Genomic DNA, 19764 nt, shown 5'->3' with positions numbered 1-19764 from the left:
TAATAAAGTATGTGGGGGATGACCAAGACAAATATGTTTAGTATCACGTTAAAGCATTATTTTTTTTTAAGGTATTTCCAACAAAAGAAAAACAAGGCATAGATACAAGTCTTTTACAAAAGAGGTTGTCCAACTGCCCCTTAGTCGAATTGAGCTGGAATGACCATCTTACCTTTCAGGAACCTACTAAAGCTTGATATTAGTATGAGTCTATATGGCCGAATGTTGTAACTTCAAGTGTCTCAAAATGAAGGCCAAAGTCCAAAGTTTGTTCACACCCCTACATGCAGTACATTTCGAATTGTAAAGATGTGTTCTGCTTCATTCTAGCTGATCACCGGTGTCCAACAAGCAGCAGAGAGGCACAACCAAGCGTTCATGGCTCTTGAAGGAAGATTACTGAAAAAAGACAAATGGGTCGGAAAAAGGGACACACCAGGCCGCTGGTTCGGAACCAGTAAGCCAATTATTGGAAAAGGCATCATGTTTGCGATCAAAAATGAAAGAATTGCAACCGGGGTCACCATCATAGCGAGCGAGGACAGCAGGAAGATAGCTGCGGTTCTCAACAATGCTTATTATTTGGAAGGGACTCACTACACCATAGAAGGGAGGGACAGCCACTACTTTGTGAAACTTGGGTCTCCTGACAGCGACCTCATTACACTGGGGATGAGCAGCGGCCGCAAAGTGCTGGAGAACGGCATCAACATCACTGTCACCCAGCAAACGCTTCTGGTCGGAGGGAGGACTCGTAGATTTGCAAATATCGAGTTTCAGTATGCCACTTTGTCAATGAACATCCGTTATGGATTGACAATGGACACTTTGGATGAAGAGAGGAACAGAGTGTTGGATCAGGCTAGGTTGAGAGCTTTGGCTACAGCTTGGTATAAGGAGCAGCAGAACGCCCGAGACAGCAAAGAGGGCAGCAGGTTATGGACTGATGGAGAAAAGCAACAGCTCTTGAATACCGGGAGAGTCCAGGGATATGATGGCTACTACGTACTGCCAATAGAGCAGTATCCCGAATTGGCTGACAGTAGCAGTAATATCCAGTTCCTCCGTCAAAATGAAATGGGCAAAAGGTAACAAACTAGACTGCTTTGACCTACTGACGAACGACCTGCAACAGTAATTAAAAACTTCTGAATCTGTCTCCTCTCCTAAGGAGATGAAAATATTGAAGGGGGTAATCAATAGACTGAAATAAAATTTAAAAAAATGACTCTAATGTATAGACTTGTATGCCACACTTTTGGCACAAAGGACTTTCTTTAAAAAAAAAAAAAGAAACATTCAGAGCTAAAAAAGAAATTGTTGCAAAAAGTACCCCTTTTTATAAATGTACCCCAGATTTTGGGGGTTTTCTGAAGAAAATATGACAGCTTCAGAGAATGTTCAAGTGAAATTATTATTTTGCAAAATTGATTTAAAGATGTGTGCTTTTAATGGAATGGGGTAAATGTCTTGAGTTAAATATGACTTGTCAAGTTGATTGTGCTTATAGTTCAAAACTAAATTGGCAAAGAACCTGGAAGGTACTTAAGAACTCAACACACACAGCCACACACACAAACACACACACACACACACACTGTCTCAGGCCTTTAAGTCATATAAAGACTTTAAACTGCTGATTAAGGAAAATGACAAGAGCGGACTCTGAATTCCAAAAAACGGTGGCTATAATTATAAGTAAATAATGTCATACATTGTCTTTTTTCAAACTACATTGTGTCAGATAACACATTTGTTCAGGGTGTAATTTACTTAGATTAAGTAGTTTTGTAAGTATCAGTTTCAGTAGATTTGTGGACAATGTATCACACTGTTAAAAGTGGTCACCAATGTACACAAACAAAAAAACAGTCACAGCTAAAAATAAAATCAAGAACGTATTTATTTGTTAATTTATTTGATTAGATTTTGTGTTTTCTTCCTTGTACTCTATGACAATCATGCAGCAGTCACCATAAAAAAAAAAAGAAAAAAAAAAAAAAACATTGGTGCAAAGACATTTTTTTTCTTTTGTAATATATGTAAGAATTGTTCATTAAGGTTTTTATATTAATTTTAATTTGCTGCTCAGCAAATTATAGTCGCAGAAAAAAAAAAATAATTTATGTAAAGTGTTTTAAAAATTGTTTATACTTATAAAAATAAAGTCTTTAAAACTGTGAACATTTGTTTTGAAAATGAATATGTATGTACAGTATATAGTGCTGCCCCTATGCAGGACAGTAAAATATTGTTGAAACAAATGCTATTGAGTTTTATATTTCTAAGAAAACATAAAAGTGGGTTGAATGCTGTTGCAATAATGTAACCATTACATGAAAAAAAAGAAACAATCTCGATTATAACAAAGGCAGTCTTCTGACACACAGAAGTAAGGTTAGACGCTAGCATTAGCCCCTTGGGTTTGAGTTTCAGAACTGCCCTCATTTACAACCTAAATAATGTGTGACCGTCTCATACTGAAAACATGAATGAGAAGAATAGCAATCATGTGATTTGAATTTGCATTAATTAGGCAGTGTGGATATTAGTTATATTGTTTAAATGGGCACTTTCAAAGCTTCTATAGCACTTAGCGGACTATTAGCTGTCAAAAAGGTATTGTTTCACAAACATTTCAAAACGATGCAGTTTTACATCAGCTTGTCTAAATAATTAAAACAAGGTTGAGCCCCACACTGTTTATTGTTTATTTGTAGGTGTTCCCCATGTCCTAATAGGTTTGAAAAGACTGCAAGGGCCATCAGTAAGTAGTCTTTGGTACAAGCAAGTACAGTCAAAGTTTAAACACGACACACATTTAATGAGCACAAACATCGAAGCTGTGTCTTTGAGTTCATCTCTTTTACCTCTTTTTTTAAATGTTTTTTGCTGCTATTCAGTCAGCCGTTTGGTTTTAGTAAGCTAAACATGTTTTATGTTTCCCTTTTTCCTTGTTCCCTGTTTCCCTGTATTTTTGTCCGGTTCTTTAAGAACTCACTTAAACTAGATTTACCAGACTGCTACTTTGAAGTTCTCTGTGATAGTAGTCTGTTGTGACTGGAGTTTGAGCAATCAGGCATTTGCAAATTGTGCTGTGATTACACTTCTCACAGGAAGGTTAATGCAGTAATACATCTCACTTGTGTCTGCAGGTCATTTATCTGCAACAAGATCTGTTCAGGCAGCTATAGGGGGTGGTGACATTTATTTTAAGCCGAAGACCAACTGAAGAGACCTGACTGCTCAAATTTCCATCACTTGATCAGACAACATAGAGTACCTAAATGAGGGTATTTCTGAGGTACGGTGTCCAATTGTACAGATGACTGTACAGCTGCAGTCCACCTAAACATGCTTTATATAGATGTTTTGTAATTGCTTGATGAATACACTATCTGAAGACCAGTTCACAACTAGACTACATTCAGACATGCAGCCAAACAGAAACTAAACTGTACAGAGACCAGTCTGAGCAAGCATGACATCATGACATCTCTGAAAAGATGTTTGATTCAAAACATGTACAAAACATGAACTTTACACTTGGTGTAAAGTGTATTTTGTGTTAAAGTATTCTGTATTACCGTTCATTAGTAAACGTTTGCTTGAAAAAGCAGTCATCCGTGCTGTTGAAGGATCACCAGTATTGCATTGCTATATGTAAATAAAAAGAAAAAACTGTTACATACTTCCATTGTCAAGTGTTTAAATTGCCAATATTATCATTTTTCTTTTATTACACATTAATGTATTTTATTAATATTACGAACACACATCATTGGGGATTCCACAGGCAAACAAACTGTTTGTCTTATGACATGTAACTCATTTTTATGCTTGTTCGCAGTTCAGACAAGGACATAATAAAGAATTGTACAGTAAAATACATCATTTTTACATGTGGATTTTTTATTTGAGTATTATTGCTCTAACCCAGCTAATATAATTATCTGTATAATAAATAGATGGCAGTAACAATGGCAAGGTTTCCGTGCAGTTTAGAAAGTCCAAATTCTCTCTCCATTGTCGTGAGAATGTCACGTAGCGCACACATATCACGCACATTCCTCACGTTAAGTACGTGGCCAAACCATAGAACGCCTCAAAAGGATGGGTAAATCGCCTTCTCACACCAAAAAGCCTTGCACATTGACCAGAAACTGAGGTTTTTTTTCATGAAAACTTCTCCGAAAGCTGTACCTTATGCTCACGAGACTTCAGCAGTGAAGATCCCATTTGTGACCTAATGTCACGCAACTTTGTACAATAACTAAAAGCCATGAGATGTGTTAGAAGTAGCCCTGGCAAGCTCTTTGACCAAACAGGAAAAAATAAGCACACGGTAAGGGGTTTAGGGACCTCTTCATTCTTTTTTTTTATGTGACAAATTATTGCCATAATGTTCTTTATAGTTTAGCTGTTTTATAAGCAAGGTTATAAAAAAGAACTGAAGCTATGACAAATTTCAAAAATGTATTATGTTAGAGTAAGTAGACCATTTTTTTCTTATTGCAGTGGCTCACACTTTTTTATTTTTTTTTGTAAGTGTGAGTAAGGTGTTCTGACAACTGAGCTGCTCTTCTGTTAGTTCTCTGCCATAAACATATGTTGAAACGTAAAAAAGGCTTACTCTTTAAAGTAACATAGGCTAATGATGCAAAGGATTATGGGGGGACCTTGGCTCACCGTCTGTCCTGGTTTTTCCTCTTTCAAAAGGGAGCAGTCGTGTTCTGTGTCATTGGCATTTGTATTTAAAGTTTGTCTTGAGAAAAACGATTAGACGCATGTACATTTGTTTACATGTAAATATTTGTTGGTAAAGCAGTGGTCAAAAAAGGACCTGCCATAACACTGTCAATAGGGTTTTGGCCACACCTGCCATAACAATGTCGGTAGGGTTTCGGGCCATGGTGGGTAGCTGGGGTGCACTCATTTGATGCAGTCTTCAAGGTGTTTTATTTGTTATAAATTATGAATATCTTAAGAAAGTGTTCTTTCCTCAAGACATTGGAGTGGAGCATTTAATGATAATGCAAGAGACAGCCCATTCGCTCTCAGGTAAGTACTACATATTGCAGGTGTTTGTCTCTGAGTGTATGTTTCATGTGTGTGGTATAAAAAAAAAATGGAACATTGCTTCTACTTATTTGAGTGTCTACTCCTTTGAGGTGATCTATAGTATTAACATTACTTTAGCTGCATTGTTCCATTTGGGATGTAAAGTCACTGGGATATTTCTTTCCTTGACTCATGGATTTTGGTTTGACGCTCCGAATCACCTTTTCACATCCCGTTAATGGCAATGAACAGAATGACTCATGTCACTTGCTGTCTCCTACAAAACATGAACTTAATAATGATGGACAATTCTGTATCATCTATATCTCACCATGGCTGATAACCTAATACAGAACTTTGGTCTTTGTTTGGAGGTCTGCCACAGAAAAAAAAAAGTCACCTTGGGCTACGTTTACATTGGTACAGCAGACAGCTGGTGCCATTAGATCTCTTGATGCAATTGGCTCTTTTTTTTAAACTTTATTTTACAAAGACGTCACTTCAGATTATCAAATTTCTCTTACTACTAACCTAACCTAACAAAGAAACGACAAGTAACAATAACTGCTCTATTGATTATTGTCACATGACGCATGCATCACCCAGTTATGCGAGATAAGAGTAGCGTATGTTCATATAAATAAATACCAACTATAAAAAAATTAATATATATATATATATATATATATATATATATATATATATATATATATATATTTTCTTCCCACTCTTCAGATTGACTGTTATAGAATTTGTGAGACATACAATCTCGACAAACATCTCATCGTAGAGTTTATGGGTTTATGTCACTGAGTCTTATCATCCAGCAGAGGGAGCCGATCCTTGGATCCATGAAGGCACATTCAAAATACTAAAAGAAACTGACTTTATTACGTTTATTTTATTATTATGTATTTCTTAGCAGACGCCCTTATCCAGGGCGACTTACAATTGTTACAAGATATCACATTATACAGATATCACATTATTTTTACATACAATTACCCATTTATACAGTTGGGTTTTTACTGGAGCAATCTAGGTAAAGTACCTTGCTCAAGGGAACAACAGCAGTGTCACCCACTGGGGATTGAACCCACAACCCTCCGGGCAAGAGTCCAGAGCCCTAACCACTACTCCACACTGCTGCCATTTTAGAATGTTCTGAATTTTATATAAGGTTTGTAAAGTTCAAATAAATTGTTTCCTAATTCACTGTGTTTTGAACCATAGTTATCAACGGTGTGCAGTTTTTTACTTTATCCTGATCCATATTTTTTATTTTCTTGGTCTATTAATTTGCAACCATCCCCTCCTATCTAATATATAGATCATATTAATACCTGCAAATGTGGCAATTTTGAGTTGATTATTAAAGATTAAAATAGTTCTGGAATGATTATATATATATATATATATATATATATATATATATATATATATATATATATATATATATATATATATATATTCCCCAGTATACTGCAGTAACAGGGCCTATGGAACTGATGTTAAGTTGGTCATAATATTGGTAGACGAGTTTAAAAGAGATTTTAATAGACTGCAGCGACCACCTATAACAGACTGGATAAACAAGGATTATTATTGGGTCATGCTTCTTGAAACAATGGGGTCATCCCATTTTAAGTGGATCCAATTCTCGGTCCTCCATTTGTGTTTGGTAATACATCATCCATATGCGATTCATGTCGTGTGCATGCAATAGAAGAGCTGTGCGGAATAACTGGGTAACTACAGGAGGAGCGTGTGTTTGTTTGTTTGTTTGTTTGTTTTGTCAGAACCGTCTCGTCGTTCACATTGAATTTAAGATCTGCCACTCTTCGGATTGAATGTTATAGAATTTGTGAGACGTAAAATTAGTCTCACTTCTGGTCAGACTCCTTATCTTTTTACATTTCGTACACACAAAAATAGTGTACCGTCTGAAGCAGTATGCAATAATAAAACACACACAACACACACACACCTAGTTCAAAGCAAACTGTGGCCATAAAACAACATAAACGACATTTTTTATATTTTCATTCTAAACCTGTTCAATACTGACGCCAAAACCATAATCAATAAAATATGCACAGCAACACATGGATGTTTTGATCGTTTCAATTAGCGAACTTCATCCTCCTCAAGAGGGACGGATTGAAATGTGTCCAAAACTATATTCCTATAATACTTCCATTCGATTCCTGATGCGGATGTGCTGAAGATTGCACAATAACGAGCGCCCCTTTAAATTCAAATACGTCACAATCGTCACACCTATCCTTCAGCCGTGCCCCCTTCTATTTCCATTTGTGATTCGATTGAAATCTCGCGACAGATACTCGCCGTTTTATGTCTGTAGCTGAGGAAAGCCATGGCTGAGAGTAATATCTGTTGTTTGTGTAAAATTAACAAAAATAACGGCTTTTCTGTCCGGATTAGGAAAACTTTAACGCTGCATTGTTAATGCCAATAGACAAGGAGCACCAGCACCAGGTTAGTACATTTATAGAGATGAGTAAGTAACATATTTACCGGTACTGATAGGCCGTTTTGATGAAAGACAGGTTCTTATTTCAACAACAAGCGTCGTCATTATAGATTGGGAAGGTAGCAACAAGAACATAGTAGATTCTGATTTCGTGGGCGTATAATGCTCCTTACTGGCAATTGAATAGACGTATGTTTATTTTTAATATCTTAATTGCAATCTCCATATCTTAATTTTGTTTACCACTATAACAGAATTCATATGACAGAAACATCAACCGGGATTACCGACTAGACTGTTTTCAAAGTGAACTTTAAGGGTTTAAATCCAGTTAAACAAGCATTTTAATAATGATTAAAAAAAAACAAAAAAAAAAAAAAAAAAAAAACATTGAAGTCATTTCCCGTTAATAATTAAACCGCATTTGAGAGAGTGGAATTTCTTTCTACGTTCATTTTGTCTGCCTCTCTACAATTCCGACATTGTCCGCTGGGGGGATTTATTGAATTTGCAATGAAAATTATGAAATAACACGCTTCTTGGATTTAGAACAAATGACGGTGTGTGTACTTTTCGATTTGAACCAAATAACTTTCTATTTCAGCGCACCAAAAATGTATTTTTAGACGCCAGCCTCAAGAATGACATGCTACTTATGTTTCAATAGTTGAAGGTGAAAATAAAAAATATTGCCCTTAACATTTTATTTGAGTTTTCTCTATTTTGAATCTGTTCAGTGTTGCTGCCATTTGTCCAGTGACCCTCCCTGGAATAAAGACATTTAGTCTTAATCCCGGTTAAACTTGAAAACAAAATGCATGGTCTTTTTTCTGATGCCACATTCTGTAACCTCTTAGACTTTGTGACTGATACCTTTTCAAACCACACGTTATATTTGAAGCCCATGTTGGAAACACTTCTGGCTATATATACAAGTCAGGCTATATAAAAGGTCTTATACTTGTACAGTAGTGGAAGCTGGCAGTTGGAAACAGCACATGATGGGCAACAGGATCCTAAGAAAACTAAGGTGGGTCAAGGGATGCTGTAGCAGATGCCTATGTTGGAGTGGAACGGTTTGTTGTGTATCGATGAATCGTGGTACATTACATGATAGATCCTATTGATTGAAGTATGTATTGTAAAATGACATACGACCAAAAACACAAAGTAGCTCATTGTTCACCAAGGGTTTCTTGAATGAACAATAAGTGTTTTATAGTTGGTATGAATACATGCTCTCCCTAACTTATTTTATTGACACAATAGTTCTCAACTTAATGATCATTTGATGTTATTATGCATCATACAAGTAGAGACTCGGGACCATCACGTATCCTGATACATATCCCTGTATGCATCGTATCTGAAGTTAGGGTATCATTAGAACATCCCATGTAAGTTACACCCCTGAAGTTAAAGCAGGGATGAGGATCTTTAACAAGAAGCGTGACAGAGTTGCTTGTTTGAGGTAATTGATCCAGGTATTAAGGATGTAATTAATGATATTGTTCTTTGTTCTGTAATTCACCAGGTCTTCAGCCAGCTCATTTACATCCCAGCTCAGTTTCCATACTCCTCCAGGATGCTTTGGATTCAGTCTCTTCTTAACAGTGTGCATCGTAAAGTTCATCAGCAGACATAAACCCCACTGATTTTCAGCTTGGTGAGTGACCACCACGGCTCAAACTCAAACTTCCTGCTAATGCTTAATGTACATTTAAATGTCTGCCTTCATTTCACTTTTAAAGTCTTCAGCCCTTTTGTAATGTTTCCCAGCATCAGTATTCTGTAGGGTATACAATGTCAAGCATAGATGTCTAAGATTAGAGATAATCGGGGGTCTGCGAAACCAAAGCTTATATTAAAATACCAAAGCTCTGTAAGAAAAAAAAAAGTAATCTTACTCTTGTTTTAGAATGTGTGAACATATAGAGGAACTGGTGTAACAAGAGGGTCATATTTTTTTCTGCTTCTTAGCTGAAAATCCGAAGGACTGCAGTCTTCACTCATTATCTGTATCTGTGGTTCATTCCTATGGCTTCAAGACCATCTGGAATGCCAGGTGAGTAGCGGTTTCCTATTGTACATTCACATGTGACTTCCTCAATAAGCAAACCTTATTTGTTTGTTGCCCAAAGGTTTACTGACAAACATTTATTTGTATATATAAAAGACTGAGTAAATATTGAATACGAAACTGACCTACTGAATAAAGATCTTTCTCCAATCGTTAACTGTGCATTTTTTTAAGGTTGAAAAACAGCAATTTAACTAAAAACCAAACAACCAACTAATGTATTGAAGGTCGCTTGAGCACTCGGCTGTTTGTTTCTCAGTTTTGTAACCCTGACATGGAATTTCCACCTATCAGAGTTAGACTGGAAACAACTTTTTGAATATGCTTCCTTCTACTGAGCAAATGGTTGTGTCTCTCTTGTCTCGTCACCCAGCCCTGGAGTCGGGAGGTTCGGAGGGGATGCTTGAGTCGTTGTCTCTGCCGATCGGGATGAATCGGCGTGCGTTCAGCTACGATGACGCCCTTGATGACCTGGGCCCCATGACTCCACCCCCTTCAGACATCAGTGCCAACATACTGTGGAAGAAGCCCATCATCCCAGAGAGGAAGTACCAGCATCTCTCTGAGGTATCAGAAAAACCTCTTCCTCTCTTCTTTCTCTGCTCCAACCCCCCCCCCCCCCCCCCCCCCCCCCCATGCCTGTAGAAAAAAAGCAGTCGTCCTCTTAGGAAAGTCACATTTTCTACGAAGCCACCTTTCTCTTCCCATGTCTTTCTCCCTTCCCCCCTCTCAGTGTATATATATTGCTGATGAAGTTAACCTGCATCAGTTCTCCTGTATGTTAAACAGACCACATTGTATTGCACTACTTACAAATACAGCTTTGTAAAAACTTTTACTTTTCATTAAATAAATAAAATACTGGACCATGACACATGTGATAACAATAATAAGGTGATTATTGTATAAAATTATTATTATTGATATACTGTTTTGTAATAAGGCAAATTGGAGATGGTGGAACACGCTATCCATTTCTAACAGTATACCGTTATGAAAGAAAGTATATTGTTTCACCGCTGTTGCTGAAAAGCTCTTGCAGTCTCTGACCTGCTGTTCCTGACAGCACAGGCACTGCTGTCTGACAGAGATGGATGCTTGTGTTTTAGGAAACGCCTCTTGGGTAGTTGAATGGAGCATGCAGTTCAACGTTGCTACTGCTGTTGACATTTTAGGATATTTTACTAGGTGAAAACTGGGAAATCCCATCCTTCTGTTGAGAGACCTCCTAACTGATGGAAGCAGCAGTACAGAAATAAACTAAACTCTTTTTTTTTCTGTTTTTGTCTGTTATGGTCCCTTACACCCTGGATTTTCAGTCTACTGGGACCTTGTCAGCATTCAGGTCACTGTCTTGTCACTGTCCATTTTTAAACGAATCAACCTTTTCATTTTGTTATGCAGGTAGAAGAAAACGGACAGGTCCTGCCCCCTTTCCATGCCAGTGACACTGCTAGCAAGCCCGCTGTGCCAGTGGTTAAGGCGAAGGCTACATCCATCATCATGAACTCGCTTATCACAAGTAAGAAAAGGGAGCTATTCTTTTTGTATGTAAGAGAGATGGAGCTTCGTAGGGGTGCATTAGGGGTAGATCTGGCTATTTATCTAGTTGATGACAGTAACGACATAGAAAGGTAATATCACAATTCAATATTATATATTATGGTCCTGCTGGGCTTCTTTTTTTAAGTTTAATTGGATCAAATGATTATTTGCAAACAAGACTAGACTTAAATCCTGTTATATTTATTTATTCTAGAACCATTTTGTATAAAGAAAGGGAGTCTGGGTACCCTGTTCCCTGCAGCTCTTGTTATTGCCCAGGGGAACCACACCACAGAACTGTTTCCTAACTTAGCTTTGCTATCTAATCTTGCGTCTCTGTGATGGGAATTTCTCAACTACCTTGGCATTGCAGATGTATCTTCCCCAGTTTGAACAATTTCATAAATGCAACATTTTGGAGAGTCTTTCATTAAGAAGTAGTATTTCAAGATAACATTTTGTTCTCTGTTCCACCGATCAATGCATTACAGGGATGGAAATAAGATTCTCATTGCATAGCAGTTTGATCCATTCCTGGCTTTACTATGACTAAGACACACCTGACCTTGGTACCTATACACTGGGGCTAATCAAGCTCATAGTAAAACCTGTAATGGGTGAAACTGCTATGCAATAGCAGTCTTATTTTCATTCCTGCATTACATTTAATTGTGCGGTATTAAACTTAAAATGTTACTATGCTCAAATACCTTTACATCTTTAACCAAATTTGAGTTGCCACGGTCTCTCCTGGAATCCCATTATGTCCAGATGAACTCTTCCATTTTAATATTTTTTTGTTTTTTATAGGTTATTAATACGTAGGTACTGGATTTACTAAAGAATGGGGAGGGTGATGGTAACATTTCTTTAACCCAGCTGTCTTGTGTGTTTTTTTGTTTTTTTTTCCTGCAGAGCAGACCCAGGAGAGCATCCAGCGCTTTGAGCGGCAAGCAGGCCTGACGGACACGGGCTACACCCCCCACAAGGGGCTGACTGCAGAGGAGACTCACTACCATCGCGTGGCAGAGGCAGTGCATGTGAGTAACTGAAGTGTTCACTGTGTCGTCTGGATTGGGCACCCCCACCAACACTGAGTTTAAGCATCACTCCATTTATGAACAGAATGCAACTTTTAATAAGTTACGATTTATGGTACTTGGACTCAGCAGTTTTTTTTTTTTTGTTTTTTTTTTAAATAGCCATTTAACAAAAAAAAAGAAATTGCACAATTTCTGTGAGCAAAGCATTTTTCAAAGCAGAAGTAGATTACCCATTAAGAAACAGTTGAATCCGATGGCGTGTATACAGCATACATATAACACATGTGTTTTAATTAATGCCCATCTAACAACTGTATGATTTAGTGGAAGCTATTTTTAATAATCTGAACATCGATGGACCCAAATACCTCCACCCTTTTATTAATCCTGTTGCTGGTTTTCCCCTATTGACCACCGTATTTCCATTACTAAATACAATACAACTGCAGTGAAATGAGGTCCGCAGAAAATTGTGGGTAATTTTTTAATCTTAATTAATGGCAATTAGCAAGCACTCTGTTAACAGGTACTTTTTGTCTGCATCCACATTTGGGGTTCTACATATTCTTTAATTTTCCAAGCATCTCTGACTGTAGATGGTGCTTGTTTCACCTTTCAGGGAGTACCTGCGTTTTTTTTTTTTTGTTGTGGTCGGTTGGTTGGTTGGTTGTTTTGTTATAAAATTAACTTTTTCATTTTGTTCTTTTTTATTATTAGTATTGGAAAGTTGTGGTCTTGCTGTTAAAATAGACAGTCTTGAAACACATGGTGACCTGTTAGCCCCGTTCTTATTCAATTACGTAATGTCAAACATTTTAACTAAAAGGGAGTATGCGGATAAAAACATATTAAGAACTGGCAGTCAGGTGTGTGTGTGTGTCTATATTATTTATTTATTTATTTGAATAACACGCACACGCAAAAAGTTGTTTACTCATGGAGATGGTTTTATGTGGCCAGAACAGATAGCCTGTTTGCTTGCCAGGCAACCCACTGAAAAGGGACAACCCACTTTTACCAAGTATCGGCCAATCATGTTACAGCTTTAAATCACATGACTTCTAACCCTGCTGCTTTTGAAGAAAAAAAAACATGGCTACTGGGAAGAGGTTGTTGTGGGACAAGATGCAGGAAATCATTATTTTTGAAAGGTTTTCGTCTTATATTGGCATTTTTTTTTTGTTTGTTTGTTTTTTTGTGTACAATTGTGTGAGGGACGTCAGTATTAAGGCAGAAAAATACTAAAATAGCATAGATCGGGTTAAGGCCTTGTCTGCCGGGCAAAGCCTGGGGGCTAGAGTTATCCAGTACCCAGTGATGGCGAGATAAGCTTGTTTGGATGTGAGATTGAGGAGTATTTGAATCATTTGTGTATATATTGAGTTTACACATTTCGTGTGAGGATTGTTGGGTTTTATTTGCCGTCAACTGAATATTTTAAGACATTAGCTCCTTAAATTGAAATTCATCTCAAACTTTTGAGGGCTGTGTAATTCAGACTTTTGTTCTGTGGGACCATTATCTGTTTTATATTATAACAGAATGGTATAGTCTCGTGTTTTAGAAATGTGTTGGTTTTTTTTATTTACAGTCAACACTCGATTTTCGTTTTATCAGTAATTCTTTTGCCCTTCAACTCCAGATGTAAAAAAATGAATGTGCATGCCAGGTACCAGATTTCTGAAATATTTAATTGCTTGTTTTACCCCTGAAATTGCTATAAAATACTATTGGATAGAATATAAAACTAAGCCAATGCTATTGGAAACATTTCCATTAACCCTAAGCCCCTGTGTGCCAGTCCACATATAACGGTAAGGGACAATGGAAATAAGTACTTTATAAACGAAGTACGTAGTAAACACAATTTGAAACACGGTATGTAACTACCAACATAAGTACCTTAAATATTTACAGTCTGTAGACGTTATACATGTTTAAAAAAAAAAACTTTGACCGTCTCAAATACTAAATACCGGTAAATATCAACAATACAAGAAAGCTTAACTGCCAAAACGTTTTTTTTTTTTGTTTTTTTTTAAACATAACATGCCCCTGTGTACCGTATAGTGTAATTAGTACAATTTTACGAATGTATATTTTGGCTAAATGTAATTAAAATTGTATACGTTATGCGTCTAAACTGTAAGTAAATCGCAACTGGTTTTCCTGCCTGACGTCACAACTGCAACAGTGACTCATTTCCTGTCCAGGATATACCTTATTTATGGAAAATATTTACCTGTGGAACAGGATAACTCTACGTATTAAACCGCACTGTATGCATTAAACTGTACTTATTAAACACAAGACCTGCCTGTGGAACAGGAAACTGTACGTATTAAACGGTGTATACTTTATAAGCGAGTCCGTTTTAAGCAGGGTAATTCCCCGTTAAAGCCCATGTTGTTTGGCAGGGACATGTATCCTCAATACGTTGTAAACGCAACTCCGTTCTAACAGGATCCGTTATAAGTGCATCTGTATACTTTTTTTTATTTTTTTATTAACGATACAAAATATTTATTTTTGAAAAGAACACGCGTCATGCACATGTGTTATGTAATGAACAGTACAATACACATTGTATTTGTAAGCCCTATAATACATACAAAACACAAGATCTCTGAGGAATTAAAAACTTTAAATGTTTTTAGTTAAATGTTTTTATAAACATACATAAGCAAAATTTCTGATTTAATAAACTGACATGCACATTATGTACAGTTGTCTGCAACTGTACAGGCATTACAGGCATTTTTTTTTTGGTTAACTTTAATTTGGATTTTGACTGCAAACTACTTGGGCAATGTTAAGCCTTTGTTTGAATTCTGCTGTTATTGGTCTACTGATATCGGCTTGATTCTGGAATCAGACTTTAAAAAAAAAAAAAAAAAAAAAAAAAGATTATTATTATGGCATCAGCAAGTACAGGTACAGTTTTTGTTTATTTAGCAGACGCCTTTATCCAAGGCGACTTACAGAGACTAGGGTGTGTGAACTATGCATCAGCTGCAGCGTCACTTACAATTACGTCTCACCCGAAAGACGGAGCACAAGGAGGTTAAGTGACTTGCTCAGGGTCACACAATGAGTTGGTGGCTGAGGTGGGATTTGAACCGGGGACCTCCTGGTTACAAGCCCTTTTCTTTAACCACTGGACCACACAGCCTCCTTTTTTGTTATATATTATATAGGTGGTGTTCTGTTTTGTTTTGTTAGTAAGTAGTCATGTGAGTTGTTAAAGGGTGTTAAATGCAGTTGAAAGTTTTGAAGGTTGTTTTTATAAAGTTCTGTGTTTTTATAGTTAAAACCCCTCTGCTGTATTATTTCTTCTAGTTTATATCATTTTTTACTTTGAATACATTAGATGCCTTAGGTGTTTCTTTGCTGTTACTGTTGATGTATTTATCTATGCGTCTTTGTGTGGTTGCTGCGTAAGGATGCAGGATGAATATTTTTTTTATCACAGATTAATTTGTGGTTTGTTTAATGGTCTCAGTATTTAGCTGCCCTCATTTGATCTTGGCAGTTTTTTTCAGACGGATACTATGCTGAGTATTTTTTATTTAATACTTTATTTTAGATACTTTAGAAATTGTAGATTATTTTTTGTTGGTGAAATAAAGCAAAGCAATCATCTCGAGACATGTATTGTACTAGGTACATAAAAATCTGTTAATGGTTCAACTTGCTAGCTATTGAGTGATGTGTTGGTATTTGTCTGAATAATTGATTAATCGAAGCAAGAATTGATAGATTAATAGATTACATTAATCGTTTCATGCCACACTACTTGCTTGTTTGTTGTTGGTGCAAGCGCATAGGAATGTGAACCATTTTCAGGTAAAAAAAAAAAAAAAGATGAACAGTGAGGTTTATTGCGCTCTTGAAAGCTTGCAGAGATGAGCGACGGGGTGAATTGCTCTCTTGAAAGCTTGCAGAAACCCCATAGAATAGACAGCAAACCTTGGCTTGTGTAGGTACCGCATGGTACTGTACATGCTTTGTCTGTTGACGTACCTGTGTACGTCCTGGAGCGGAAGTGGTTCATATCAGGAGTGGAAGCCAAATGCGTGAACTTCTTAAAAGTATGCATTGCAAAAAGTTTTAAAAAGAACAAAGAAAAACATTTGCAAAAGCAACAAGGTACGTTATATTGCATGCGCAGTACTGTATGTTTACTGTGCAAGCCACCCTGAACTGCATTTGAAATCTGCAAGTCCCAGAAGAAAATTTCTCAGATTTGTATCTTAGTGGTCCCAGGTACAGGCACATTCTGATCACAAGCTTTGTTTAACCACAAAAGCAAGGTGTCCTCCACATCAGAAACGCTGACTACTTGCATCCGCAGTTTGCTGTTCATAGGCTTGTATTGGATCCCGGTTTTTCAGAATGGCTGAGTTCATGGAAATGTTGAAATCAGCAGCAACATTTTATTTTTTATTTTGGTACAGTGGTGCATTATTCACTGCTATCAATACCTCCACGTTTGTATGCAAGGATAATATCCTTTACACTCAGCTGTTCGAACTAGGGCAATTTTGTTTTATTCACTTTTTTTTCCGTGGGGGGGGATCTGCAAAATACTTTACAAACAGGAAATTTGTGTTATTTGCAATAAGCAACTGCTAATTGTATCAGGAAATGTGTTTAATCAGTTTTAATGAAAATTGGCTATTGTTATGGGCTAATAGTGGGAAGCTATGGCCCCCCGAGGGAAGAACTATAGTTACCAACGGAACTATAATGCCCGAAGCCACAGGCTGGACGTAACTATAGTTCTTCCCAAGGGGCCTTTAGTTTCCCACTATGAGCCGAGGTCTGCAGTCCATATTTGTTTTATGAATCAGTCAAGAAAGTCATGTTTTTGAAGTCCATAGCGCATAGTAGTTAAAGTTTTTTTGGCATAGAACCGTCCATCTGACTCTCACTGCGGCATAGAATTCTCAGAGGAGTTTGTGAACATCGTATGTATTTATTTATCGTCGAGTTGCAATTGTTTGAATTTTTAGCAAGTCAGAAAACACAAAGGGAAGTTAAGATGATTTTAGTGTTTGCAGCATCTTTGTTTTGTAGTATATTGTATATTTCTGTTCATTGGTGCTTTGTGTTCTGGGGACAGGAAGCCATGGACCCTTATACAGACCTGTATTAGTTATTCTGTCCTAACCTTGTCTCTCTCCCTGCTAACAGAAGCTGAAGATGCAGAGTGGGGAGTCCAAAGAGGAGAAACAGACATCATCTGCACAGTCCACACCTAGTGGGACACCTCAGACATCCCCCAAACACAAACGCAGGTACTGTCAAATACAGTTCTAATAAATTCTGAGAAGAGAAATATCTCTGGTGGGACCAGGCTTATCAATAGGTTTTTGATTTCTTTTACACGCTGGGGGAATAACCCATTTTGTTTTTGCCACCTGTATTATTGTCTTCCCCAAAGATCTACAAATCATACCACTGAAAAGCATTTTCTATAAGTTTATTTAGAAATGTAAGATATTGGGGTTGCCTATTTTACAGGGGCTGGTTCAGTCAGGGTTCAACAGCCTCCCTCACTGGTTCTGAAATTGCCAGTACTAATTCCAGCATTGATATGGGTCCTGTGGAGGGAGGAACAACTGAGAAGTGGAGTCTCTTTGGTCCTCGACATGTTGTCCAGAAATCCACCACTGACCCAGGTACTGATCACCATCTGTTTTAATTTTCAGTCTCAATTGGGCCACCACACTGCTTTTATTTATTTTAATTTCCTCCAGCCAAATGGTTATGTAGGATGTTGTGTGAAGCTTGGTGATTTTAAAATGTACCTTTTATTTAAAATGTATACTTTGTATTCTGGCACACCTGAATAACTATAATTTTATATATATTAGTCGGTGAATAACTGATAGTGTGTAAATGGTCAGATTGAAGAGTACATGCAATGCTTTGTAAGAAGATGTTATTCCCTCAGGAGGATTTGCTTTGCAGTCTTACCGTGGTGCTCAGAAGCCTACCCCAATGGAGTTGATGCGAGCACAGGCCACCCGTTTAGCCGAGGATCCTGCAAACTTGAAACCCCCAAGGATGGATGTACCAGGCATGGACGTGAAGAGGCAGGCACCCCGATCACACAACCTCAAACCCCGTGACATGAACGTGCTTACCCCTTCCGGCTTCTAGTGACCCCATAGATTAAACATGGACCAGTCTTTGGACCTTGACTCCCTGCCCCTGAGGGATTGTCTTGGCTCCTGTTCACTTCTTTAAAAGGACCTGCTGCAAGGGATCTCTCGGATCACCCATTTAGATGCGCGTTAGGTTTTGCAAGGATTGTTGTTTATATGTCTACTAGATATCATCACTTAACGTTAATCCAAGTAAAATACCGGTGTGTGTATATATACATAACATTCATTGCCTTTTTTCGAATCCCAGTCAAGTTTTTAAGTTAGTGTGACAGTATGTAGGTGTCAAAAACAGCTCCTTTCTATATACATGGAAGATTTTCTTTCAAGGATCAATATTAGCTTATACAGCTAGTTTACCAAGATATTTTGAGATTGTGGTTTTTGACACAATTATGCCTTTGGCGGTTTTATTTTTTTTCCATAATATTAAGTGTAGTGCAGAGAAAGTTCCTGACATTTCTGACTGGGCTGTAAGTAAACTTGTGGTTAGCTGAAAGTGTTAATTTCTTCTGAGCAGAGCAGGTGTCTTCAAGCTTGTCACTTGTAACAGATCCATTGAGTAGACTTTTTTGTTACATGTATATAACCATGTTCCTGTATAGTATTAGTCACTGTCGTGTGCATGGTCCTTCCCCCCCGCCCCCTTGCAATCCATGTATGCACTGTGTTGGGTTGTGCTTGTTTAATTAGCAGCCATTGTACATTTAAAGGAATTGTCGCTGATCCACTTTGTATTGTGCAGCTACATTTGATGCAGTTAAAATACTGAATTATCAGAAAACATTTAGATCAAGACTGGAGTGCAGATTAGCTATCTAATTTATTTTAATTTCATTCTCATTTTGATGATGAACATAATTTCAATGTTTTGTTCTTATGTAATAAAGCCAAACCTCTTTAAATATGTTTAAGTAACACTAACAGTTGTTAAATGTCTATATAGAAAAAAGATTTATCAAGGTGAACTGCAGAAGTTTAATTACAGCATCAAAAATTTCCAGCCAATTGGTGTTGAAGTAGGGAGAATGAAGTCATGAATGTTGGCTGTAAAATGTTTTCCCTGTCGGGTAAGATTGATTTAAAGCAGTAAAAGAAAAGCACAGAGCTACATCACCAAGAGCGTGCAACTGGTAAATCCCCAAGTAATATTTTGCCAGAGCGACATGAAGGTGTCACTTGAGACGTTGGTTGTAGCTTGGTCCCCTATTACTAAATCAATCAATCAATCAATCAATCGTTATTTTATATAGCGCCTTTCATAGTGGACCACCATCACAAAGCATTTTACAAGATAGTGTTAAAAAAATGTAAAAATAATAATGCATAATATGTGAAATACAGTGAAAAACAATGCATAATACATTA

The 19764-nt window shown here is 37.2% G+C and overlaps 2 protein-coding genes across 5 annotated transcripts in view; both read left to right on the top strand.

The window, feature by feature from the left end:
- Window positions 1–3860, top strand: part of LOC131699625 (teneurin-2) — an 842004-nt gene extending 838144 nt beyond the window's left edge. For all 4 annotated transcript variants that reach the window (XM_058996766.1, XM_058996767.1, XM_058996765.1 and 1 more), the window contains one exon: window positions 331–3860. In XM_058996766.1, the coding sequence (XP_058852749.1) occupies window positions 331–1092 (762 nt within the window). In that variant the 3' untranslated portion in view covers window positions 1093–3860. The remainder of the gene's footprint in view (window positions 1–330) is intronic.
- A 3529-nt stretch (window positions 3861–7389) lies between these two features.
- LOC131699624 (putative monooxygenase p33MONOX) lies at window positions 7390–19320 on the top strand. The gene is made up of 9 exons (XM_058996764.1): window positions 7390–7560; window positions 9090–9221; window positions 9536–9620; window positions 10009–10202; window positions 11040–11157; window positions 12096–12220; window positions 17420–17523; window positions 17750–17907; window positions 18183–19320. The coding sequence occupies exons 3-9, from the start codon at window positions 9593–9595 to the stop codon at window positions 18389–18391; spliced, it is 936 nt and encodes a 311-aa protein (XP_058852747.1). The 5' UTR covers window positions 7390–7560; window positions 9090–9221; window positions 9536–9592; the 3' UTR covers window positions 18392–19320.
- The last annotated feature ends 444 nt before the right edge of the window (window positions 19321–19764 follow it).

This window comes from Acipenser ruthenus, chromosome 23 (assembly GCF_902713425.1).
Source record: "Acipenser ruthenus chromosome 23, fAciRut3.2 maternal haplotype, whole genome shotgun sequence".
NCBI lineage: Eukaryota > Metazoa > Chordata > Actinopteri > Acipenseriformes > Acipenseridae > Acipenser > Acipenser ruthenus.
This window is presented reverse-complemented; position numbering and strand designations above follow the sequence as displayed.